This window comes from Colletotrichum scovillei (assembly GCF_011075155.1).
Source record: "Colletotrichum scovillei strain TJNH1 chromosome Unknown Contig00012, whole genome shotgun sequence".
NCBI classification, from domain to species: Eukaryota; Fungi; Ascomycota; class Sordariomycetes; order Glomerellales; family Glomerellaceae; genus Colletotrichum; species Colletotrichum scovillei.
In genome coordinates, this window is record NW_023336270.1 from 557,304 (window position 1) to 581,933 (window position 24,630).

Below are 24,630 nucleotides of genomic sequence, written 5' to 3' on the forward strand. Positions count from 1 at the left end.
AGCGCCGGGCCAGTCTACCACATCAGCCATGTTCTCCCTGCTCTGTGACAGTGATCAACGTGACCAACCTCCCAAAAACCCGGACTTTTTTGTGCCACTTTGACCTTTCAAATGGTTATTTGGCTTTCACAGGGTCCGGAGATTGACGACACCGGCGTGATTATATTTCTACCCGAAATACGTTACACGTCCCGCGCTTTTAAAAACTAGATCCCTCGCCCTACAAGCAGACGTGCTCCTTCGCGAGCTCCGATGTGCCGTGCAGGAAATCTAGGTAGCGGCGCGTACATGCAGTGACTGTGGTGTGCTCCGATGTGATCGTTTCACCTGTCTTGATGGTGGGATTAGGAACTTGGTACCCAATTTCGGTGCTGATGGGACGTCTTGCTCAAAAATTTGGGGTCCAAGAACATCAGACAGGAAGGTGTACTTGGGCTGGAGTTGTTACCTCTGACCATCTAGACCGTAGACCAGCAGCTATAAAAGAACCCCCCCCCCCATCCTGTGAACCAGAGAGTCCAGAAACCGCGCAATGCAAAGTGTCTGCGCTTGCTCAGATTGAAGGTGTCGAATGGAAGTATCTCGCTCATGATGCAGCCGACCACGACATCATCTCTCGGAGGTCCTCCAGAAAGAAGCCGTTCCCAACCCTCAGATTCAACCCCCAGCAGCGCCCATAGTCTCTAGCATATACCACGTCGAATAAGCCCAAGAAGACGACCACAAACTAAAGACACCTCATCGGTGAACAACATAGACTTGTATCTAAATCCGAACGCGAGTAGCCTCCCTCATCGTCGTGGATTTGCACCCCAACAGTTCTCGGCGCCACCACACTGGACGACCACCAACACGCAACAAATCATCTCACTCTGGCATTTCTACCATCAACGGGCACGAAGGAGGCCCTTATATACTAACCGCCCACCCTCCAGATCTCCAGATACCTATTCGGACTAGGCTGAGACCGGCTGGCCGTTTCTCCTGGTATCGTCGAGAGAAGGAGCCATCACGGCATAACTTCTTTGGGGGAAATCCAGGACGTGTACATCATCGACCTGAGCTTTTCCCCCCCAAAAGCTCACAGGTGCCGCGTGAAATGATCTCCGAAGACATGAGTTTATCAACAGCGCTCCGGCGATAACCCTAGATTTTATGACAAGACCACCTGTGACGTCCCCGTCAGACAGGTCAACTGGCAGCCTGGGTCGCAGTAGACACGTCGATCGTGCTTCGCAACGAAAACAACAATCAGATGAGCTGAAACAGCGAGCTGCTGGCCTAGTGAGAACGAAATCACACATGCATCGAGATCACCGAAGAAATGATTGTGAGAGAGAATTGTGTCTTGATTGCCACTCCAAATGCTCAGACAACTATCTAGCCCACCGGTTCCGGTCCATGACACTCTGCCCGTAGACAGTAGGTGCCACATTGAAGACCACACCAGTCCGAAAGCCATCTAGCCCATCCAGCGATTCTCTCCCAAAACGGTTTTTTTTTTTTGCGTTATTTTCTTGTTGATGTGAGTACCAAAAGAGGCCGCTCGCTCTCCCAACAAGCCAACCCAAGCCAGCTCATCCCAGGCGTCTGCGCTACCTCGCAAGGTAGACGAGACACTCGAAGAGCCGGGTTAGGTTGAGCCTCAGAGAGCCGAAAAAAAGCGTAATGATACTCGGGTATTTCTGCGGTCGTTCGTCGAGCCTGCCTTCTCGCAAGAAGCAGGGCATAGGCGTAGAATGCGTAACGGATCATGTCGAAACCTCCGTTTTGAGTTCGGGAGCCAAGAAGCAATATCTTGGCTTTGTCAGTCGACCGACGACAAACGCTCCTCCTCCTACCCCGGACGGAGGGCCTCCAACCAAACCTTCCCCTGCCAAAGAAAATGCACGACGATGAAAATCGTGCTCCGACAGACGCCGTTGGATGCCAGCCACCCCGTCGCCCTCCGTGTCATATCCCAACATCAGTCGTCTCCGTGATCGATTGATTAATACTCAAAAGACACCGCGGCGCATAAACCAGAGATGAGGTACCGAACCGCCCTCGTCCCGTAGTGTTGCCGCCCTCGACCGCGAGGGCCAACTCCCCTTTTGTCCACCAGAAATCAAATGTGGCCCGCCATCCATGCGAACGCCGTTCCGGGCTGATACCGTTTCAGCCGCTTGTTTCCCCCCTAACGCCGTCGTTAAAGAAGCACATGACATGATAAGATGGGAGCGGGTTATTTCCATGCCAGGGGTGTGGTGGCTCGTCTGACGCTAGACGTCACGCCCCGTGGTTAATGTTGTTTTTTTCGATGGCTCAGCCTGTCGTCTTGTTCGTTCTGTCGTCTCCAGACAGCATGCATTTCCAGTCCGGGTAGAAAGTGCCCGTCGTCAGAAGGCCGAAGGAAAAAGAAAAGAAGCCAAACAAAAGACCAGTAAGATCCGTTGGGGTATGGTACAGGTCAAAAGTTTGCGAATATGTGACGAAGCTTTTGTTGCTTAGCGACGAGTCGTATAGGTCTGATCGAGTGTTTTTTCGTGTTTCGTGATCGTGAGTGGTGAGAGGGACCTAGAGGCTCATGATGAGCATGGATGAGGTGCCCGACCCAGTCTAATCGTGCCGTGTCGCCTCCAAAATCAGGAGAGAATGAAAAGAAGAGGAACTATGTACAATCCAAACAAAACGCAGTCGCGTGTTCCGCCGCGACTGCATACGCCACAACGCCTTTCTAAAGAGAAGAGATGGGTGAACCCCTAGGACGTTTGTCCTTGGGGTTGGGGGTGACCCTGGCCTTGGCCTTGACCACGTCCCCGGCCGCCATAGCCGCCACGGTTCTGACCACGGTAGCCACCACGGCCACGGCCACGGCCCCTACCGCCGCCCTGATATCCATTCTGCTGGCCTTGCTGGGGCTGCTGAGTCTGCCAGTTGCCCGGTGCGGGGCCACCCTGCAGAGGCAATTGTTGGCCCTGGATCTGACCAGGCTGCTGCTGTTGCTGCGGCTGCGGCTGGCCCTGGCTAGGCTGACTGGTGCGGAAGTTGGAAATTGGTCTCGGGATGGATTCGGGGTTCTCGTAGACGTAGAGAGACTTGTCGATGCTAGCGGGAATGGGCTGGATCTCTGTTCCAAGATCCTTCTCAATGTTGTAGAGGTTGAATCTGTCATCCCAGTTGATGAGGTTGATGGCAAGACCCAAGTGGCCATAACGACCAGAGCGACCAATGCGATGCAGGTAGGTCTCGGCGTTCTTGGGGAAATCGAAGTTGATGACGACATTCACAGCCTGGATATCGATACCACGGGTGAGAAGATCGGAGCAGACGAGGTTACGGCACACGCCGTTGCGGAAGTCGTGGAAAACGCGGTTTCTTGCTTGTTGGGCCATCTTGGCGTGACTGTAGAAGCATGAGTAGCCCAGCTCGGTGATCTTCTTGGCCAGCAACTCGACACGGTTGGTGGAGTTGCAGAAGATGATGGACTGGTTGATCTGAAGCTTGGAGAAGAGGGTGTTGAGGCAGTGGACCTTTTGCTTCTCTTCGACGAAGGCGTAGTACTGGGTGATACCGCGCAGAGTGAGCTCGTCCATGAGGTTAATCTCGTACGGGCTGACCATGTTCTTGTCGGAGAAGTCCTTGACAGAGAGGGGGAAGGTGGCGGAGAAGAGCATGACCTGGCGGTCCTTGGGGTGGAACTGGAGGAGCTGCTCGATGACGGGGGTGAATTCGATGGAGAGAAGCTTGTCAGCCTCGTCCATGATGAACATGGGGCATTCGCTGAGGTCGGCAACGTTCTTGCCCGCGAGATCGAGGATTCTGCCGGGGGTACCGACCACGATATGGACGGGGTCCTGGAGGCGGATAATATCGTCTCGGAGACCAGTACCTCCGGTGGTGACCATGACGTTGATTCCGAGGTGCTTGCCAAGAGTCTTGCAGACTTGTGATGTTTGCATGGCGAGTTCGCGAGTGGGGACGAGGATGAGGGCTTGGATCTTGGAGACCTTGGGGTTGATCTTTTCGAGAGCGGGGATAACGAAGGCGGCAGTCTTTCCAGTACCGTTCTTGGCACGGGCGAGGATATCACGACCGGTCAGGGCGACAGGGATGGCTTCTTCTTGAATGGGCGACGGCTTCTCGAACCCAGCCTCGAAGATGCCCATCAACAAGTCTCTCTTCAATTGGAAGTTTTCAAACTCCAGACCCTTGGTGTTTGTGACATCCTGGAAGCAAGCTTGTGAGAAGGCGGACAAGAAGTGATGAAGGAGGGAGGTTGGCCTTGCCGGTACATACCTCAGTCTGCTGTCTGTTGTCCCTAGCAGGCAGGTTCAAGCTCTTCTTCCAGTCATCTGATGCGGCGCCATCGCTGCGAAAGTCAGTCCAACGTGCCTTCAACCATGGGTTCCTGCTGGGAGATTGGTGGTGAGGGGGACAAACCTCAAGTTTGTTGCCTTAAGCTTATCTGCGAGTGCTTCCTCCATTTGAATGTGTGTTTATGGAATATGTGCCTAATGGCAAGAGAAGAGAGTGCGATGCGGTCGTTGAAGGTTGTTGCGCGAAAGGGCTTTGCTTTCCCCACTTCGCGATGTGTATCGAGGGGCGAGTCGTGCTCGGTAGGTATTAGGAAGTAGACAGGTACTGTGGGAGTCGACGACAACAAAAAAGGGCAATCGTCAATGGAGAATATTCGATATTCGCAGGATTGTCACTTGTCGCGTGGGAGTTCGTCGTGGGTTCCGTGGCCGGAGGGCAGCTGGTTGGAAGTGTGTATGGATGACCGGTACTCGGGCAGAGTTTCGGTGCAGGAAAGTTGAGGGATGTGGTTGGTGGTTGGTGGTAAGGTAGTGGTGCGTTGTTCGTGGGTTGCGCGATTGCGAAATGTTTGTGTCGTTTGTGGATGACTCGGGCTACTGAAACAGCGTAAAATGTGTTTCGTCCACGAGGTGCAGCGCGAAGAGGATTGTGGGATGGTGGTTGGGTTTGCGTGGTTGAGAGGAGTGTGGTTGTGTGTGTGGTTGTGTGGAGGAAGAGTCGCCTGGGACCTGGAAGCAAGTTTGTGGTGGTGAATCCCCGGTCCCAGTGCATTCGGTGCGCATCAGCTGTGTCGTCGGGGCGGGACCCCTTGCCTTCCTGGTCTAGCGCTGCAGGTGGAGACACGTGACCTTTCACCGTAGGTAGTCCCTCCCTTACTTGAGAGTCTTGCCAGGAAGGTAGAGGCCTCGCGGGAGCTCTTGCTGCTTTTTGAGAGTAGCTCTATCAAGTTTGGTTTTGGTGTTCACATGCAGAATAAGCTTAAAATGCTCAATGTCTCTCAACACAATGATCAAAGTGCTGAAAGTGTCAGGGTAGGTCTTGGATCATGGGTGGTGACATTGACCCGACCCAGCTCACCGAGAGCTTCTCCCGCCGTGCCATTCGTCCCTTACCGAGTTCACCCCGGCTAGCCCTCCATCAGCCGATTGGTCTGATCCCTCTCCTGTATGGAGTAGGTACAGTACGTACTCTCCTCTCCGTCCCCGCTCCACTCGTTTCCTGCAGCGGAGCTATCGGATCGGCTTGGGGAGGAGCACTGGGCCACTGGCAGACTGCAGTAACTGCCCTGGGAGGAAGACCACCCGGGAGTCTGAGCACTGAGCACTGAGCACGAATGCGTCAATTGGACGAGCAGCTGGTGCAAGTCGAACCACCGGCGTCCAAACTCTCTCACTTCCCAGGCCACTTACATCGCCGAGCTCTCTCGATACAAACCCCGACAACGACACCTCAAAAGATGCTCGTCCTCGATCCCTCCCCTCAACCTCCCTGAGATTCCTTTCCCAGTTAATCTGCCTATTCAACCGCAGCCATGATCCTCAAGACGTCCTCGGCATTCGCCATCTGCTCCAGCAACAACGTCCTGAACCTCTTCACCGTCCCCGCACACCATACATCCATAACGTCACCACCCTCACGACGACCGTCTTCCTCCGAACACCCCGCCTCACACAGCACGCGACCCTCAACCTCGCGATCCTACGCAACAGTAAACCACTCCTCTCCAAATGGCGCAAAATCATCAAAAGGCCACAAAGGCACCAGCACCCCATGGCCAACCTGCAAGAACCCCACCCCCTACGACATCTTCGCAATAGACAAAGCAGCACCCTACACAAAAGCCCGCTTCGCCGAGCTCGTGAAACAATACCACCCAGACAAACACCACGCCACAGCCCTCGACTCCCTCCCCGCATCAACCCGCCTAGAACGCTACCGCCTCATCGTCCTCGCGAACGAAATCCTCAGCTCCCCGGACAAACGCCGCGCCTACGACGCCTGGGGCTTCGGCTGGCACGTCCCCGGCAAGGCGGGCGCAGCACCGGAAGACATCAACGAAGTCTACCGCCGCGCCGATAAGGCATGGCGCCACGGCTACGCGCGCAACGGGGCCGACTCCCCCGCTATGAACGCGACCTGGGAAGACTGGGAGCGGTGGCACGAACGGCAGGCTAACGGCGGAGCGGAGAGGCAGAAGCCAATGTACATGTCCAACGCCAGTTTTGCTGCGCTGGTCCTGGCTGCGTTGGCCGTGGGCACGGTGGCGCAGACGACGAGGATGGATAATAGCACGGCGACGTTCCTCGAGAAGAAGAATGCGCACGAGGCCAATATCAGCGAGGCGCTTAGGCGGCAAGGCCAGGCTGTGGCTGGTAAGGGGCGGGAGGAGCGCATTGAGCGGTTTGTGAGAGAGAGGGAGAATATCAATTTTGGGTTCATGCCGAGTAAATTAGACGTTCGGCCGGCGGCGTCAACGAGTAGTACAAAGTAAAGGTTTCTTGGGACTGGGGAAAAGGGAGGCTGGAAATACCCTGCTATCTTACACTCGTATTATCGAGTTCTTATGATGTTATGATACATTGTACAATATAGCGTGCTTAGATGCACGTACACGGGGTCAAATATTCCCCTCCGGCAGGTAAAGAAGAGACTCAAAAGAGAAAGAAATCAGCCCTGATGCGCGTCCGTCCGCTCCTTGATGAGCTGACGCATTACTTTTTCAGCGCCCGAGGGGTCGATCCGCTCCGTCTCGCCCATGCGCATCATCTTGCCGACGAGGTACATGAGCTTGCCCTGAGGGTACTTCTTCTTGTTGTCCATGAACTCCCTCAATACCTTGTCCTCCCCTTCGACGGCCTCTTCTGCGAGCTGCCTGTACTCTGCTTCCGTCATCTCCTTGAACCACAACCCGTGTGTTTTGATGGCGTCCGTGACGGTATCGAATTCGTCGAGGTTGCCGAGATACTGAGCCACCAGAAGCTCCTTGGCGACCTTGCCTGTGATATCTCGCTTCTGTAGGTGGAAGAGGATCCCAGCCAGCGCGGAATGCGGCACCGCTTCGCAGGAGCCGTCTGGAGAGATCGCCAACGTTCGCTGAGCGGCTTCCGGGTCGGCCTTGTCCGCCGTCAATCGACCCAGCTCATGGAGGATCCAGTTGCCAGCGAGGGAAGCGTAGTCGTGCAGGTTGGTCTCCAGGCCAGCGCTCTCCAGTTGACCTCGGAGCTCGTCGACGACCTTGTAGAAGAACTCGAGCCTGCCGCCATCGTCGAGAGACATGAGGGAGACGGCGTCCTTGGCCGTCAAGCCGTAATTTTCAATCAGCTCCGTCAGCTCAATGTCAGGTAACTCCTTGACGGAGGCTCTGATATGATCCACGAGATCTTGGCCAATCACCAGAGGTCCCAGATCGGGGTCCGGCATGTAGCGGTAGTCCACCTCGCCTTCTTTGCCTCGCAGACGGCGAGTATGCTTGGAGCCCAGAGTCCAACCTCTCGTCTCGCTCGCAATCGTCTCGCCCGCATCCAGCGCCTTGATCTGCCGGTCGCGTTCGGCGATGATGGCGTCTTCAACAGCCTTAATTGTGCTCAGGTTCTTGATCTCCGTCCGCGTACCGAGCGGGGTATTCGGATCACCTGTCCTCCGCACCGAGACGTTCACATCAGCACGCAGGCCACCCGCCTCCATCCCGGACACGCAAGCATCTACAGCATTCAGCAGCATCTGGATCTTGCGGACGAACACGGCGGCGGTGCGAGGGTGGTGGAGCTCCGGCTTCGTGATAATCTCAATCAGAGGCATGCCTACGCGGTTGAAGTCAAGCCAGGAGACGTCGTTGGGCTGCGCCAGCGTCTTGGCGGTATCCTGCTCCATCTGAATCTGTTGAATGCCGATTGTGACGCTCTCCCCGTCTTCCGCGGCGATGCCGTCTCTAGCAGTGAGCTTGATCTCGCCGTTGCGAGCAAAGGGCTCATAGTACTGCGTGATCTGGTACCCCGACGGTTGGTCCCACCAAAAGTAATGTTTCCTGTCGAACCGGCTGACGGGCTGAATGTCGCAGTTGAGAGCACACGCCGCGCGCAACGCCGGTATGAGGGTCTCCTTTTGGAATCTCGGCTGAGAGCCCGGCATAGCGACATCGAACAGCGCTACGTGGGAGTTTGGGTCGTCATTGAAAGACGTCGCGGCCGGCGAGAAGAGCTTCCGCGCAGTATTAAGTTGGGCATGGATCTCAATGCCGACAGTCAACTCCCAGCCCTCGACTGTCTGATTGCTTCCCTTTGGCTTTTGGCCTCTTGTCTCCTTTTTAAGCTGCTTCTTCTCTTCCTTGAGCTTCTTTCTCAACGGTATCGGCGGCGCTTCTTGCGGTGCTGCCGTCGCGGTTTGCGCTGTAGTGTATGCCGCCCTCGATTCTCCAAGCCGAGGAGCCGATGGCAGGGCGAGAGCGGAACGGGCCGGTAGGCGGGTGTATGGCCGTCGGGTCGAGGCCAAGCAGCCTTGGCGGGAGAGTTGGCCGTTGAAGAGGTAGCGGGCCAGCTCGCGTGTCGGTATGCGTGCCATTTCGGGGAGGTGACTCTTGTCTCGAGGTACAATCGGTGATAGGGACAGTCTTTGCGGGTCTGTTCGGGGCCTGCGAGCTTTGCGCTCTCGTTGGATTGGGCGGCCGAGATTTCAAGAAGACTGGAAGTATAAAAATCGAATTGCTTGGCGCGTATGTTGTACACCCTCCTCCACGCAGGACTCGTGTCGGTCGACCAGTGGCTACGAAGCTTCTCTGGATGGGCGTGATTGGAGGGGTAGGCTTGGGCGGGCAGGAGGTTCAGACTTGTTGCAGTTCGCCACTATGCGACCATTGTAGGTTTGCGTTTGAATTCTGTGCAGCTCAGTTGGTGGTCTGATTGTAGGTGCCTCCCAGAATGCTCTTTGGGATAGCTTGCGATAGCTTCAAGAGAACCTGGAAGCTCTCGTCGCATCAAAAATGGAATGGAAGCTCCCAGAGATACGTACCTTTATTTTTCGGGCCGCATGGCTTCCGGGCCTCTTCGGATCCGTCCCGCAACGGAAGTGCCAGGTTCTCAGGCCCGGGTGCTGACATAATGGTGCATTGCATCCCCTAGGGCAAGGCAAGAATGGCGCACATGCGCTGGAAATCAGTGGAGTGAGTGACACGCAGGCAAGCCATGCCGCCATGCAGCTAACGTTTGCCTGTCCGTTGTGGGAACGTCCCACGTCACTGGGATGGAACGTTTGGGTCGCCGTTTACGCTTCCATTTCCGTGTCTCCTGTCTACCTTGGTACTTCTATATCACCAGGGTATTTTCTACGTTAGAAGTTGCTCCAAGTTACCTTAGGTATTCTGCCTTTGACATATTTCGATCTAATCGCATCTCAACTGCAACAAGGTTCAGTCAATACGGAGTGCCACAACTTCAAGCCCACCACACGAATACCACCACATGCCACCACATCCATCTTTCAGCTCAGCCCAACGCCGGTGCCCGTCCGTCACACACACACCTCAGAAGTTGGAGCTCGCTGGTCCAGTCTTCCTGGTCATCTGAAACAAATCCGTCAACGGCTGACACACTCTTCACCCGATCACACGGCGCTGCTCTTCCACGTTTTCTTGCGTTTCCTTTCCTTGCCTCCCGTTCTCCCTTACCCCCTTATTGAGAAGCTGAAGCAGTCCCTCCAACGATGAAATTTCCATCCCACCAACCGCTCTCCCTCCCTCCCATTCTGCTCTTAGGGAAATGACCGTTCAGATACCAGTCGCCACGCTACGCCACTCACACAAACTCGATGCCCGCTACCCTCACCGCGATGCTACCACAGCCTCTGCCGCTGTCATCCTGAAGCCGTTCCCCAGAATCTGAACTGATCATCCCGGGAGTTCCCCAGCCCGATCCCGTCCCTCCCAAACTTCTGAGCAAGAGTTTGAGGGCACACCTATTCTTCAACTCTCCTTTATTTTCGTCTTCTGCTGGAGCCCGACACTCTCTTGTGCGCTTCTCATCTTCACTGCCAACCAATGCGACCTTCTAGTAATGTGTATTAAGCTACCGCGACCTCGTGTGCGACTCGCAGTAGCCCTAGATCTACTAATCTGAGACATCCTTCGCCATACAACGGGCCACATTCCAGCTCGTGTCAGTTCGAATATCCGTACATTGTTATACCTACTCGAGCGATCGAGCTACTCGACCGCGAGGGACACCCCAACTTCGGTTCGGCGCCCCTTTAAGCTTAAATCAAGGGAGAGACTCGCCCAACTCCTGATCCCGACGTCCATCACTCGATTCAGGCCGTACACTCAAAACACCAGAATGTCCACGACTTATCACCCTCCTTCGGTGGCCGATGTCCCTGTCACCACCATGGACGACTGCCACACCACAGATCAAGGGTGGCTAGCCTCGGACCCGGTCGACGAGCTCATGCGCGTCGTCGACGCCGTCCCGGCGCCGGCCCCCTCGTCGCCGTTCACGCAGGCCGCCAGCGATAAGACTGTTGCGCCTGGAGATTATCCAGACCATCACATGCCGGCCGATGACACGTCAACGCCAGTTGGACTCCCGCGATCGCGCCCCAGAAGCGCAACTGTCCGGAGGCATTCGTCCATGCCCGCCCCCAACCCAGCCTCGCCGACGCGACGTCGTATCTTTGGCATGGAGCCCGCGCGATCTGTCTCCGATCAACTCATTGCTACCACGGACCAAGAATCTTCCTCAGATGAGACGGTGGTCCCTGCCGAGAAAGAACAGGACGAGGAAGCACCAGTCCGCCCAGCATCACCTACAGAGTCCACCCTCACCAGCTTCACAGCTCTCACTGAGAGAACTCACGGCTCCGGCAGCTCCAGCGGCAGCGGCTCAACCATCACCCAAGCATCGTGGCCCAGGCGCAGAGGAAGTGAAAAGTCGCGAGCCCACGACAAGTCATACCTCAAAACTCGTCGCCAAAGCCGCTCACCAAAGACCCAACAGCAGCTCTCCTCATCAAACGTCTTGAGCTACCTCGAACCAGACTCGCCCAACATAACTCCAGAAGCCATCCAGCGCTCAGTCGAGCAGTCGTCCTACTGGAGGATGCCCGACCCCGCCGCCGCAAGCTACCAGTCGCCCTCGACGCGGAGCACAACCTCGACGGCCTCAAGCAGCTTCCAGAGCGATGTCTTCTCCGAGATGGGCACCGGCGACCACGAGACCGACAGGAGCAGCAGCCCAGATCACAGCATCTACGGCGACTCCCCCTCCATGCCGGGCAAGTTTGAGGTCCCCATGCCCCCCAGTCACGGACACGGCCAACGGCAGCGCGACTACCGCCACTACGGCACCCCCGAGATGCCGCGCGGGACCGCAAACCTGCCTCACCTCCCGCCCAACGCTCTCCAGCCCCGTCTCCCCGGCACGCATCACGGCCACCCGAAGCACCTACCCAGGGCAGAGAAGCTCCCGCTCACGGGGTACGAGCTGATCGCTTCCAAGCTCTGCGCCGGCGACGACACAGAGAGGTCAAGCATAAAGCCCATCTACCGGCGCTTCGAGGCTCTCAATCACCGCCTGCTGCTTCACCTGCAGGACGAGCTCGCCGAGCTGGAGGAGCAGCTCCACCGCCTCGACACGGCAGACACGCAGACCCGGCGGATGCAGAATTGCTTCCTGCCGGCCTCGAGGCGGCAGGACTCCCTCACCGCGGGCGAGCTGCAGTGGCACAAGACGGATATCCTAGGCAAAGTCGGCTACAAGCTCAGCCAATACAGTAAGCCACCCCTCATGTCAATCTCACAATTTTTCCCTCCCTCTGACACGTCTTAGACCACGTCCTCTCATCCTTCAGAGAGACACAGCACCTCCCCAACCCAGACCCCCAAGACGTAGACTTCTACCGCGCCTACCTCGCAAACCACAACCCCATAGTCGAAATCGAAACACGCTTCCTCGATCCCGCAGACGACCTCGTCTCCCTCGCCCGCCCAACCTCTCCATCCTCCTCCGCCTCAGACTCCAGCTTCTCGAGCGACGACCTCCGCACCCCTCAACCGCGCCACGCAAGAATGCCCTCCCTCTCCACCCTGCTGACTCCAGAAAGTCAAAGCGCAGATAGGGCGGAGCGTGTCCGTCGCCTGCTGATCTCGGCTTTGACGGGGTACCTTCCCACCCTCGCCATCGCCTTTGCTGCCGCGTTCTTGCTGCCGATCCTCGCGTTTGCGGTAATCCCGGGGTTCGTGGGGCGTATGGCTGTTGTGTTGCTTGTTGCTGTTGGCGTTGCTGCTGGTGTGGCGCAGGCGGGGTTGTTTAGTAGTCTCGGGGCGGATCGTCCTGCGAGGGTGGCTGCTACGGAGGGGGTGTTGGCTTCTGGGGTTTATGTTGGTGTTATGGCTGTTGTTGCTGGGATCTTTGGCTAAGATATGAAGGAGTGCGTCGGTGTTTAATGATTTGATGGGTTTGATGGAATTTGCGGTAGATGATGATTTAATGATGAATGATACCCCTTCCTCACTTATGTCTTTGCTTCCAGACCTTGTTCATGTGTGTTTTGAGTGGCTTCACTGTGTTCTCTCATGTCACTCTACTCGTCACACGACTTTCGGTCTATGAATATCTACAACGCCAATGTGGCATTTGTTCCTGCTGTCGAAGCAGCGAGATATCTTGAGTCGCCGGTGCTGCCGTCGTCTTTCGTACTCAAGAAACCCTTCGCATTTTCTCCTCATAATCATCTCACTGTGAAAATGAATGTTACCGAGCTAGACGTTCCACCTTCGTCTCGCGTCAGTTCATATCACTTGCATTACTATCTCATACGAATTGCTTAAAGACCCCAGTAGATCCCACGAAGTCTCTTCAATTTCCGTGCCTCCGGAGATACTCTCGTAGACATACTTTCGTCTGGCTTTCTCGCATGCTCTTACTTGATATTGCTCGTATACGGAGTCGCTGCGTAGCACTGAGGGCTATAACCAATGACGCAATGGACATTAAGAACTCTTGAATGATGACGTTTCGTGAAGCTTGTAGGAAGCCTGTGAGAGCATGGCTGTTTCGTCTTGTTCGCATTCTCCGTCAAGTTTAGGAGAGTCAAACTCATAAATCGGTGCTTGTCTTATGGAATATCTTGAAGTTTATTGAAGCGTGTCTAGATTCGATTTTCAACTGCCCCAATCACTTTGACTATTCATTTGCCTATCTCCTGTGCCCTTTACCCCAGATAATCGGAGCAGTGAGGAATCAGTACAGCTGCCGACGATTTCAAGCACGAATTCCAAAGCTAAAGGCGTTGATGAGACGAATCATTCCTCAGCCTGCCATTTCAGCCTTGTTGACCAGCTTGCCAGCCACAATAATATTCGAGCAGTACGCCGTTCTGCTAAGGCACACCTTTATTTTCTCGCATATTGCCACTTTGTTCATTTTCAATTTGAGGAACTCCTCTTGCATTCGTACCACAGACATTAGGATGATACCGTCAAATATTTTCCACTTGCCATACAGTATCCCACTCCATAGTTGTATTAAAACAAACTGTGGATCGCGACCTTGTCTTGCCCTAAGACTGAAAATGCGCCGCATCCTCAATTCATTACGACAATGACGCCTCATCAAGCTTGCAAATATCACCAATGGCTTCTTTGAATCTCCAGATGCTTCCGCACTCTTCTAGAGTTTCCTGCGCTGAATTTGAGTTGTCGGCGCTGAAGGGGGGCCTTTTGATCTACCTTGTCTGATGATCTCGTCCACGCCTAGCTGATAGCTGCACTTATACCAATACTTTCATATGTGCAAAACCCGCCATCGGCCTGACAACGGTCCCTTGGAAACATTGCACACTACCGCAAAGGCTTTCCTCACGACTTGATCCACTATAATACCTTGTTCCTGATCAGCTGGTGCGAACGCAACCAAAGTCTTGTCTATCTCCATCACATTTCTATATTCAAACCTCTTTGAAAAATATGTATTTGCGCGACTCTCATCAGTCTCATTTGCTCTATTTCGTCTGATTCAATGTCTCTTTCTCACATGAATGATATTTGACTGAGCATCCGACGAAGTATTTCGTCCAAACAAGCCTGTATCTGAAATTCGTCCAAACAACACGTCAGTCAATAGAGAGAAATAATCATCAGAGGAGTTCTTCTCTCCCTACTAGATACCAGCTACAATACAGGCCCAGGAAGCCTGAATTTTCCATCCTTTTCGTCACCTTTTGCCTCCATTGGAAAGTACTCAGATCAGTAATCTGGAAAATTCACCGAATGCTCTCACACCCAAAACAGCCACTGCTATCTTCTGCTCTCTCCTTTTTTTTCTTTTCTCAGAAAGAGAAGTGGTCCGTCCATCCCATAACTGTCTGCCCTCGCCCTTTCCGCCTGCTGTCATCATTTCCTCCTGCTTTCGTCTATCACTCCTCTATCACCCAAATTCCAGCTCCAGCCCTTCTCATGATCTGCCTTGCCCATTCTCAATTAACTGAAGCAAATTTATCCCTTATGAAGGTTTGGACAAGTGTGATCTACTCTCGCCTCTTGAAGTCCGTCTCTACTCTCCTTAGTTCTCGCCTATTTTGTGAGCTGCCGTGCCCGTTTCAAAAAGGCGAGAGCGAGTTTACCCAATCTCATTTTTGGGAAGCCTTTGCCTCCCCAAGTCCTTTGGTCTCGCCTCATTGTCAGCTGTCATTCCCGCTTCATAAACCATCCAAGAAAGCTATCCTTATGGGCAATTCTCTCACCATGGAGCTCAAGTTGCCTTCTCTCGCTTCTTGTGAAGAATTCCCCTCTGGCCTCCTTTTCTGGCCTGATGTGTGATTTGCCTTTCCCATATCTTGCCTCACTCAAGCAAGCCATCTAAATCCTCATTACGATGTCCATGTAGTCCACACCTTATGCTTTCTCCCCCTTTGAGTCTGAACTCAAACAGCCAGCTACCTCCTTGTTTGTGAGCCGTTGTCCCCTCTTCTTGATTAACTCCGTCAACATTTCCATACACAAGGAGTCTTACTCTCACTCGTCTGCTCTCGCCTTCTTTGCAATCAACTTTACCAACCTCTGAAGCAAACTATACAGATTAACAACTTCAGGCATGTGGCCCAGGTCGTCTGCTCTCGCCCTTTGAGATTACCTATGGCCCCCTGGCTCTCGCCTTATTTGTGAACTACCTGACTACTGTGCCCTCCTTTTCCAAAGGCTCCCTGATTCTTATCATCAGTTCCATGGGCATGTGTTCTGGGCCGTCTGCTCTCGACTGTTTTGATTTCTACCCGCTGGCTCTCGCCTCTTTGGTGAAATTCTGCATGCCCTGGCTCTCGCCTTGTTTGTGAACTTCTGTATCCCGCGGCTCTCGCCTCATCCGTGATCTACCCGCCTCCAGTCTCACTCAAATCCGCTCTTTTGCAACAAATCAGTGATTTAAACCATTAAATCGACCAATGAGAAAATTCCGCAGCACCCTTTTTCTCTTTTTGATCCCCGTCCATAGCTCTCGCCTTCAGAATAAGATGTTCAACCCGCAAACCACCCCAATCGGCCAATCACCAGTTGATCCAGGGGTACGTACGTACCTCCAACTATCACGAACCTCCTCTTCAACAGCCTCATTGTTGACACGGCCTAAGGTATCGAAAAGGGTGGTTCAACCACCCACCCAGCCCTGAGTGATCCCGTCGCCTTTGCCCTCCTGCTGCCCTCTACAAAAAGATCTTCTCTCTCCCCCCCAAATCCCAAACTTTCCTTTCCTCTCACCCACTCTTCAACTTCGCAAATCCGTCACACACTTTTGCCCACAAGCAACCGCACTTTTGCACCTTGTATCCCATACACACTATCCATACCACATACTCCCTTCCAACTCAATCAACCGCAAACATGCGCGCCTCTACCATCGCCAAGGGCTACACCTTCTACTTGGGCACTGGCCCTACTATGACCGTCATGGTCCAGCCTGATGGCGCTACCGGTAAGTTTCCCTTTCTCAAGCATTCGCGAAGCGCGTTGTCAAAGCTCACACAAATCCAGAGACTGGTTCGTACGAGCTCACTACGTTCCTCGATGAGCCTGGCATGGGTCATCCCACCGAGACTGCCTACCCGGCTGTCACTGGTAAGTTTCAGTCTCGTTTCTCCTTTGGAAGCGCATTTTCCTAACGCGTTGATTTTCCCAGTCCTTACTTCTGAGGTCTGCGCCCTTGTGACCACCCAGATGTGCTCCGCCATCGAGGTCACTCAGACTCTCAGTGCTTCTCAGCCGATGATCACTGAGACCGCTGGCACCACCACCTCCATCTTGGAGTCTGCTTCGTCCTCTTCCACCAAGAAGACTAGCACCTCCTCCGAGATCAAGGAGACCTCCACCTCGGTCTCCATGACTAGCACTGGCACCCAGACTGTCGCCACTCCCACTGCCTCGTCTGAGGCTTCTCAGACTGAGATCATGGTCTTCTGCGCCATCGCTGGTGCAATCATCATGTATTTCCTTTAAGGAAATCAAGTCTAGATATGCAATCTTTGGCAGTTCCTCACTTGGAATGGCCTAAAGGGAATGGATGGACTAGGGAATTGGTTTGAGCCATTGAGCTAAGGAATTGGAACTTCATCAAGGATTACGGGTTTCAGGTTCTTCATAGGCATACAGGATTCGGATGCATACAAGTAGCATTTGAGTCAAAGGCCTCATTACAGAAAATTGACATTACCTCGTCACAAGATTCTCTCTCTGGTTCCTCATTCTGTGACTATCCTCTTCAGTGTGACTATGCCTTGCTAGTGAGATGTTTAATCCCATGATGTGTGACGCAATTGTGGCCAGCCAGGACCGTTCGCGATGTCAGTTTGAGCCTTGTTTTGGTGTTTTCCATGAAGTGAGAGATGATGCCGTCACACCGCCGCTACGATGTGCCGCGCTACTGGAATTGCAGTTGATATTCGTAAGCGACATCACCGTCATTCAGCAGTATTCGCGCAAGACGATTGTAGTTCGCTCCAGCAGTACGTATGGTGTACCGCCCAAGAGACTCTCGTCATGGTGTTTTGAGGTCGACAGAGACGACGCGCTTCGTGGCGAAATTCGCGGCATGAAGGTTGTACACAGAAGCAAGAGTATCACCATTCCAAGGCCTCGGTTCTACTGACGAAGCAATCTGCTTTATAGACGTTCAGTGACGAGTATTACAAGACGTCAGCGTAATCGAAAACCGCCGGAGCCATCGCGACACTGAGGCTAGACTCGCATACCAAAATATCACGATTCCAGGGCATCTATTCTGCGAACGAAGCAATCCGTCTATCTGCTCCTCCATAGATCAACAATACGGCGCTCGAGCGTCCTCTATAATATTCCGAAGCCATCGCGAAAGTCCAAAGACAGTGGTTGGCTCGGGAAATACCAAAGACGAAGCCCTTGTTTGGACGCCCATCGAAGCTGCTGCTATTCTCATCACATGGAACCAAACACTGGAATATCGCTCCGGCGCTGGCGGGACCGCGGCGGCTACAATCGCAATCAACATCGTCACAACTATACAGTCGCTTTACGAATCAAATGAACGGAAGCTAGAATTCCCTGCTTCTCGTACCTACAGTCATCTCCCATCGCGGCATCGCGGCCTCACAACACTACCAGAACTCCCTCAAAGGACACCAAACACACCAAAGAAGCCCCTCTTCCGCCCTCCATTCAATTCTCCCAAAACAGCTGGAACCACCCACCACAATCTCGCTCCTTCCACTTCTCCTCCATGTGAAAATTCTTTCGTTTCTACGGCGATGGGTTCCCGTGTGGTGTGCTGACTTTGGTGTGTTGTTCAGCGGTGGTTGTCCCGGTGTGGATTCACGGGGCCGAGAGCCCCGGAAACTTCGGTGCACCGCCGGCCTCAAGCTCCGGAAGTGGCCGAACTTACCCCGGAAGGTTCTTGTTTGTTCTAGTTGCGTCCAATTGTGCTGCGAGGCTGAGATTTTCTCACCTCTGTATATACTGTAGATAGCGAGTGTCAAGAAGGACAAAGTCAGGCCTCATGGAGATGGTAACATCGATTGTTGTCGCTCATCGACGGACTTAGGAGGTATGAAGGGTTAAATATTGCCCCAAAAATCCAGAAACACCTTGTTTTCGTGGGGATACCACCGTAGTCTACAGCCTATACCATCAATATCTCATGCCTTTCCCTAGGCCCAGTAACATCAGCCTCATACCTCATATCTCGTAGACGCCACAGAAAACAATCCCGCGATGCCCTCCTCCATATCCAATCCCTCGACCCATCACAAACCTCACAAACCCCCTCAAGACCCCTCAATTCGGCTTCCCAACCCCAACCTCAACCTTCCCCCTCTCAACAACCTCACACACCCAACCCCCAAGCCCTCCCTTCCCCTGCCAAAACCAAACAACCTCCAACCCGCCCAAAACCCCCCTAACCCTCCGACTACAATTCCCAAACCCCGCAACCCCCCGAACGCAAACCTCCCTCAGCACCCTCCTCTGCGCGAACCCCATCCGCCGCTCCGTGAGCAGATACCGCTCCATCAACCCCGGCGTAGCCCAGCTCCACGCGTTCTCGCGGTACGGAATCAGCTCCGTCTCGTGGTAGAGCTGTCTACAGACCAGCACCAGCAGCGTCAGCCCCCGTCCCAGCACCGCGGCCTGCTGTCGTGAAGACCTCTTCTTTTTGGTGCTGGTCTTGGGGGTGGTATCTCCTCTTTCTGGTTCTACTATCTGCCTCGCGGGGGATGTAGTAGTAGTCGCGGGGACGGAAGTCCAGGGGTTCGCGCCGGGTCGGAGGGCAAGGCAGTGGAAGGATCCCGTTTTGGGGTCATGGAGAACATGAATGCCCATATTGGATAGGAGAAGCCGGTATATCTTGTTGCGTATCTCTGGCGGGAGGCGCAGGAAAGGAGATTGTGTTCGGTTCAGCTCCCATCTGTAGCATGACCGCCCAGTTAGCAGAACTCCCAATTGGCATTGTCCCGGGGGCAGGCGTAGCAAAAGACGGTGCAGGGTAAACACTCACAGCTCAGCCTCCCTTGAGCCCGGCTCCGGTAGGTATCCCAAGACGCCATATCGTTTCCCCGTTGCATACGTCGCAGAATGCATGAGTTGGGGAAAGGATGAGGAGAGGTTGACCGCGACACACTTCTAGGCCGAGGTTGAAGGAGTGACATGTCGTTCGCGCCACCCAGGGGGGAAACGTGGGCGTGGGGTACCTTGTACCGTGTGTGGGGGTTGGGGAGAGTGAGGTGACCTGCCGCCCGGCCCGTGCTTCTTAGAGTGCGCCAATCGACACAGCGCAGTGACCATCTATGCGAACATTATAGGTAGTTACTATCCGCATCCAAACTATCTTGACGGTCTATCATCAGTTACAATTCTCAACAATCGACACGTTAGCAGAAGAAGCAAAAGACCGGTGTTCAATGCTAAGTGGGACCGATGATGGACACATTGGAGCTCAGGATAGGCATTAAATTCTAGAATGTACGTGGGCGAATCACGCGAATAGTATAGTACAGAATAAGCAAGGCTGAAAATCAAAAGATGGCTGTGCCGCCGTATGCATTTCGTCACTGGATATCACAACCTCCCTTACACTGGTACTTCCGTCCCGTGGGTACAGACTGGACAACCCTCCCTCACTCGGTCCTTGAGCAAGCGCGCATGCGTAACCTTTGAGCCAACGCGATACCCGCTTCTGATCGACTCCTCACTAGCCAGCCCAAAGTCGGCCTCTTGTCTCTTGCCAGGGTAAAGCATCTCCATGAGATGTGACTGGTGGAAGACGTGCCCGCAAGCAAATCCAACCAAGGTTTCCATCTCGTACTCTGTGAAAGACTCGTGGCACTGGGCGCAGTGGCCAGGCTTCGGCGGCTGATGCGTGTGGCCGGGCTGATCCACCGCCTTTGGTGCTTTGAAGAAGCTCTCTTCCACTTCCTCCGCACTGACCGGCGGATGCACGACGTCTCTGACCTTGACGTCGACATGATCCGTTGATTGAACGACGACTTCAAACTTGATTCCCTTCCGCTGCCCACTGCGCAGGTCATTTTGTGCGGCGGCGACCTCGCTTCGAAGTACCCGCGCAACACCCGAGCTGATACTGTATTGAATCTCGTGTTCCTTCATGATGTGTTTTAAGCCCTCTCGCAAGCCTTCGATTTCGAGTCCTTCAGGAATGCGCCTCACGAGCTTGATGGGATTGATGGCCGTTCCGACTTCTTCGAGAAGGCCGCGGATAAAGCTCGGCTTGTCCATGCTATAGTTCAACAAATCGTCCCAGAGATCAGGGTCGTCTTGTTGCTTCGCAAAATCGATGGCCTTCTTGACATCCTTCAGTCGATCAATGATGAGATAGAGCGCTCGTTTCATCTCGCCTGTCTTGGAGTACAAATGTACTAGCTCGTCGTCGTACCTGTACTTTTCGCACTCTTGGACAGCCTGCAGTTGTTAGTTTGCAAACTAGGTCTCGCTCATGCCAGAGCATTGCCAGCAATATTGGAGACAATATGTTACTCACCTTCTCGAATTTGTACGAGGTCGAGGACTTCAAAAAGCTCATCAAAAGGTCCCGATCGTACTTGGCAAACAGTTGAACAGCCATGTCCGCAAATTCGTTAACTTGGGATTGGCTGTCCATCAGCAGCCTGTCGCGAGTCTCCCCGGAATGCTCCTCTATTCCCTCGCCCTTGTACAAACCGCGCAGGTAGAAGAAGAGATATAGGTTGAGTTCCTTCTCTTCAAGCTGCGATACAACCACAGAAGGCTTGACGAGACCATGCTGTGCTTCGTCAACGAGGAGAGTGATGGCCTCCGAGGTAGCAGCTTCGAGTTCGTCTGGTCCCATGGTTGCGAGCTTTTTATTCGGCACCCGCAATCCGATGAATCCGGGAATGTCGTCAGTCACTGCTTCGGCGAGATGGTTGTCGCGGATCAAGCGGAAAGCAGAATCCGCGTCTTGTAACTTGATGTGACATTTGAGCGATTCCCTGAAGCGTCCATTTGCCTCGTGTAAGCGTGCCAATGACTCCATCACAATCTTCCAGTCGCGACCCTTCTCACCCCCCTCGACGCTGTCCTCTCGTACATCGCGGTACTTGAGCTGGTTATCCAAGGCTGTGGTGACGGTCTTGATGTCAAAGAGGTCAGTCGGCCAGCGGTCTAGCAGTTCTCTGAATCTCAGCTTGTCTGCCTGAATGTAGTGATTCAAGACGACTTCGTAGATTGTGCCTGGGATCGGCGGGTACATCGGCTCAGAAGGAATGTAGTCCGTGATCTCGTCGAACTTGTCGGCTCCCGCAAATGTCCAGACCCATTTTTCCCATCTGTCGGGGGAGCCAAGGACTCTGCTGCACACCTTACCGGCTTCAGCCCAGCTACCTGCCTCAATCAACTCCCGAATCCAGAGCTCGCCAATGCGTCTCTTCTCCCTCTGCGCCGAGGAATTAGGCTGTCTTGCTAGCCCTGTAGACCCCATGACGGATGAGGCATCGTCAAAGTCCTCTTGGCTGCTTTGCTTTCTGTCTGGCGTTGTTGGAACGAGCTCATGAAGGTTCTCTGGAGGTGCAGCCATGATCTCGGGGTGCTCGTCAAGCAATTCCCATGCTTTCTGATAGTCTTGGTGCTCCAGCAGCCAGCCCAAGTGGTCGCCAAGGTCTCTCTTCGTTCCGAGAATGAAATCGAACGGGCTGTGGATGAAGATCTTTACTCCTGGCTTAATGAGGTTGGGATGGACTGTAGGTGTTCCTGATCTCCGGGCGCCACTGACTGAGCTCGGGACCTGCGTGCTAGAGACACCGTCTCCGCTGTGTCCACTCCTGATACTTGCACCAGAGCTAAATAGTGTCCTGGGGTTGATGGCGGCATTCCACATATCTGAGCCAAATCCAGTGATTGCTTCCAGGGCTCCCTTGGATGAAGCAACCGCCGAGGCTGCGTTCTGTGCAGGGAGAACGCCGAGATGGTAGTCGCCCGATGACAGCCTCTCATATCTGCTTACACTAAGGCCATCTTTGTCGACTTCGGCTTGCGAGCTCAGGTCGATCAATCGGAGTTCCGGCGGTAAATTGTTCTGGCGGCGTCGTATTCCGCCAGATGGCTCGCTACTCGCCGACGTTGTTGACAGTTTCGATTTGTGACCCTTGCCGGCCTTTTCATCATCATCGTCTTCGTCGTCGTCCGGTAATACATATGCTAGTACAAGGAGAAGATTTTGGGTATATAACGAAATTCCAGAAATGATGCAATCCATACGAAGGCTACGAGGATATTAGCTACCAATCGCCCCAACGTGCTGGGAGGGTATACTCACTGTTTGGCGATTTCGGCACGTCCAATCGACTTTTCACTAGCTCGCTTACCAGTACCAACACTGCCGGGGTGGACGTGGATGATCCAGATTGTGCCTCCCCAGCCAACCAGTAGCCTCTCGATCTTCTTGGTACTTGAGGTTCCATGTTGCGTCGAGCTTTCGGGTGCCAGCGTTGAGCCAACGTCTTTGCGCCCGGCCTCCCCGTCTTCAGTCTCGACAGCTTGCTCGTCGATCCATTCGACGCGTCCTTTCCAGACGCTTGCCATGGTCTCCCACTCATCTGTTTGAGGGCGATCTACGTGGCCGATGCGTTTCCAGGCGTCGTCCGCGTCGGCACTCTCCAGGTGCAACTTTGACCGCATAATCTTCACGCCATGCTCGTTCAGCCAGACTACGTACTTCCCGGACAGTGACCACTTGATATTATTGATTGTGCCTTCGCCAGAGTGCAGAATCGTGTCCTTGCCTGTGTTGGTACCCAAGCCCATGCTACCAAGCCAGCCAGAAGCGGTGGCAGCTGCGGTTCCGACGGTCGTCGAGGTGCTACGGCCTGGCTGGCCTCCGGTCGTTAGGATAAGTTGCCCAGCGAGCCCACCCGAAAGGTATGTCCGGTCATTCTTGTAATCGGGGGAGAGTGAGACGGCCTGCACAGGTCGCGCAAAGTTCCGCAACTGAACATCTTTTGTATCTACGAGGGAAAAGACGCAGACGTTGCCGTCCATGGACGATGTAGCGATGTGGACGTTATTAGAGGGCGTGTTGGAGACGGGAGAAGGATCCTTAGGCCTTCTCGAGGCGGCGGCGGGGGAATTGCCCGACTGTCGAGAAGGTGGTCGTTGTTTTGCGACACTTTCAGCAGCTTCTTGAGCGAGTCTTTGTACTGCTTCTGACCTTGCTGTCGGCAAGGGGGGTGGGTTTGGGGATATGGAGATGCTGGTGATGGAAGCGGTATGGGCATGATATACGCGGAGAGATTGGAACATGGGCAGTTGGATGACATGGATGTTGCCGTTATGCGTTCCTATGATCTAGTCATGGTCAGTTGACTCATAGAAATGCACTCGACAGGCAGCCTTACCATCTTATCACCCGCGACGAGGAACGCGCTGGTCGCATCCCCATTGCGGTAAATGGGACCCAGGTGTTGAGTGAGCCTGGCATATTTCAGCCGGGGCTCCTCGTCATCGTCTTCATCGTCGTCATCTTCATCGTCGTCGTCGTCGTCTTCTTCGTCGTCATCATCGTCCTCGTCGTCCTCGTCATTGTCTTCCTCATCCTCCTCTTCCTCCTCCTTGTTGTCCGTGCCATCACCATCCTTCGTCGACTCTTTCTCAGACTTGGTCGCGGCCAATTCCTCCGGCGCAGTCACAGCCTCGGCCGTCTCAGGCCCTTTGCCTTTCTGCGCAGCGGTAAGACCATCGCGATCGGGATCGGAAGCGTCCGTCATTGTGCTGGGTGTACCGTCAACTCGAGGCTCGCATTGGCATTGTCGTTGGTCGATGGAGTACCAGAAAGTCGGCGGGCCTAGGCGGAGATTATGAGGCAATAGCTTGGCCTAGCGAAGAGAAAGACTGCAATGGAGGAATCTGAGGCAAGGAACGGAGCTACCCTGAGCTTCGGATCGGGTTCGACGAGCTCCTTGGGGGTGCGTCGCGGTCTGTTGAGGTTTAGAGGAAGCTTAGCTGCTCTTCGAATGAGTTGTCGCGCAAGTCCGCTACGTCACGAGGCGTGCTCGGTACGTACCGAAGAGCTACGATGGCAGCTTCCAATGGCGCCTAGGTACTCAGCAGCACCTACCGGTAAGGTACCCTGGAAAGAAATGCGATGCGGTGCACTTGCGCCTGAGGCACAGCGAGAGCTTGTTCCTGACGAAAGGCACAGTACCTAGGTACCTGGGTGGGCCCCTGGTGAGCTGTCCGCCAATCGCGTAGGCACCTCTGTAGTGATGCCCCTCCCCCACCCGTCAACCCAAACTATAGTGGATTGAGCCTGCCCGTTGGACCTGTGTCGCTGGCTGTAGTGCTGGAAGCTTTGATTCGCG

The 24,630-nt window shown here is 54.2% G+C and overlaps 7 protein-coding genes across 7 annotated transcripts; 3 read left to right on the plus strand and 4 right to left on the minus strand.

The window, feature by feature from the left end:
* Positions 1–808: 808 nt before the first annotated feature.
* HER10_EVM0010477 (DEAD/DEAH box helicase) lies at positions 809–5,180 on the minus strand. The gene is made up of 3 exons (XM_035479935.1): positions 4,423–5,180; positions 4,279–4,351; positions 809–4,208 (listed from the first exon to the last, which is right to left on the minus strand). Exons 1-3 carry the CDS (start codon positions 4,464–4,466, stop codon positions 2,742–2,744), a joined length of 1,584 nt encoding a protein of 527 aa, XP_035326325.1. The 5' UTR covers positions 4,467–5,180; the 3' UTR covers positions 809–2,741.
* A 650-nt stretch (positions 5,181–5,830) lies between these two features.
* HER10_EVM0004264 (DnaJ domain-containing protein) lies at positions 5,831–6,790 on the plus strand (the record flags this gene model as incomplete). The annotated part of the gene is made up of 1 exon (XM_035473914.1): positions 5,831–6,790. One exon carries the CDS (start codon positions 5,831–5,833, stop codon positions 6,788–6,790), a length of 960 nt encoding a protein of 319 aa, XP_035326145.1.
* Positions 6,791–6,966: 176 nt separating this feature from the next.
* On the minus strand, positions 6,967–8,856 carry HER10_EVM0004971 (PET112 family protein; the record flags this gene model as incomplete). The annotated part of the gene is made up of 1 exon (XM_035474597.1): positions 6,967–8,856. The coding sequence occupies one exon, from the start codon at positions 8,854–8,856 to the stop codon at positions 6,967–6,969; it is 1,890 nt and encodes a 629-aa protein (XP_035326166.1).
* An 814-nt stretch (positions 8,857–9,670) lies between these two features.
* Positions 9,671–12,787, plus strand: HER10_EVM0009199 (uncharacterized protein). The gene is made up of 2 exons (XM_035483088.1): positions 9,671–12,057; positions 12,114–12,787. The coding sequence occupies exons 1-2, from the start codon at positions 10,623–10,625 to the stop codon at positions 12,701–12,703; spliced, it is 2,025 nt and encodes a 674-aa protein (XP_035326287.1). The 5' UTR covers positions 9,671–10,622; the 3' UTR covers positions 12,704–12,787.
* Positions 12,788–16,159: 3,372 nt separating this feature from the next.
* On the plus strand, positions 16,160–16,771 carry HER10_EVM0004617 (uncharacterized protein; the record flags this gene model as incomplete). Its single annotated transcript, XM_035474253.1, has 3 exons — positions 16,160–16,250; positions 16,271–16,393; positions 16,455–16,771. The coding sequence occupies 3 exons, from the start codon at positions 16,160–16,162 to the stop codon at positions 16,769–16,771; spliced, it is 531 nt and encodes a 176-aa protein (XP_035326155.1).
* A 1,809-nt stretch (positions 16,772–18,580) lies between these two features.
* On the minus strand, positions 18,581–19,448 carry HER10_EVM0003467 (uncharacterized protein; the record flags this gene model as incomplete). Its single annotated transcript, XM_035473142.1, has 2 exons — positions 19,299–19,448; positions 18,581–19,208 (listed from the first exon to the last, which is right to left on the minus strand). Exons 1-2 carry the CDS (start codon positions 19,379–19,381, stop codon positions 18,581–18,583), a joined length of 711 nt encoding a protein of 236 aa, XP_035326120.1. The 5' UTR covers positions 19,382–19,448.
* A 320-nt stretch (positions 19,449–19,768) lies between these two features.
* Positions 19,769–24,255, minus strand: HER10_EVM0010895 (WD domain-containing protein). Its single transcript, XM_035480340.1, has 4 exons — positions 23,668–24,255; positions 22,590–23,617; positions 20,799–22,536; positions 19,769–20,719 (listed from the first exon to the last, which is right to left on the minus strand). Exons 1-4 carry the CDS (start codon positions 24,034–24,036, stop codon positions 19,871–19,873), a joined length of 3,984 nt encoding a protein of 1,327 aa, XP_035326341.1. The 5' UTR covers positions 24,037–24,255; the 3' UTR covers positions 19,769–19,870.
* Positions 24,256–24,630: the final 375 nt, after the last annotated feature.

Bases quoted from the DNA above. Each gene is read 5' to 3' on its own strand.
- HER10_EVM0010477 (XM_035479935.1), bottom strand. From the start codon at position 4,466: ATGGAGGAAGCACTCGCAGATAAGCTTAAGGCAACAAACTTGAG. The intron at 4,352-4,422 runs GTTTGTCCCCCT...TGACTTTCGCAG, and splicing joins CTTAAGGCAACAAACTTGAG to CGATGGCGCCGCATCAGATG. The intron at 4,209-4,278 runs GTATGTACCGGC...GCTTGCTTCCAG, and splicing joins ACAACAGACAGCAGACTGAG to GATGTCACAAACACCAAGGG.
- HER10_EVM0010895 (XM_035480340.1), bottom strand. From the start codon at position 24,036: ATGACGGACGCTTCCGATCCCGATCGCGATGGTCTTACCGCTGCGCAG. The intron at 23,618-23,667 runs GTAAGGCTGCCT...GACCATGACTAG, and splicing joins TCGTCGCGGGTGATAAGATG to ATCATAGGAACGCATAACGG. The intron at 20,720-20,798 runs GTGAGTAACATA...TAACAACTGCAG, and splicing joins CCTCGTACAAATTCGAGAAG to GCTGTCCAAGAGTGCGAAAA.
- HER10_EVM0009199 (XM_035483088.1), top strand. From the start codon at position 10,623: ATGTCCACGACTTATCACCCTCCTTCGGTGGCCGATGTCCCTGTCACC. The intron at 12,058-12,113 runs GTAAGCCACCCC...GACACGTCTTAG, and splicing joins CTACAAGCTCAGCCAATACA to ACCACGTCCTCTCATCCTTC.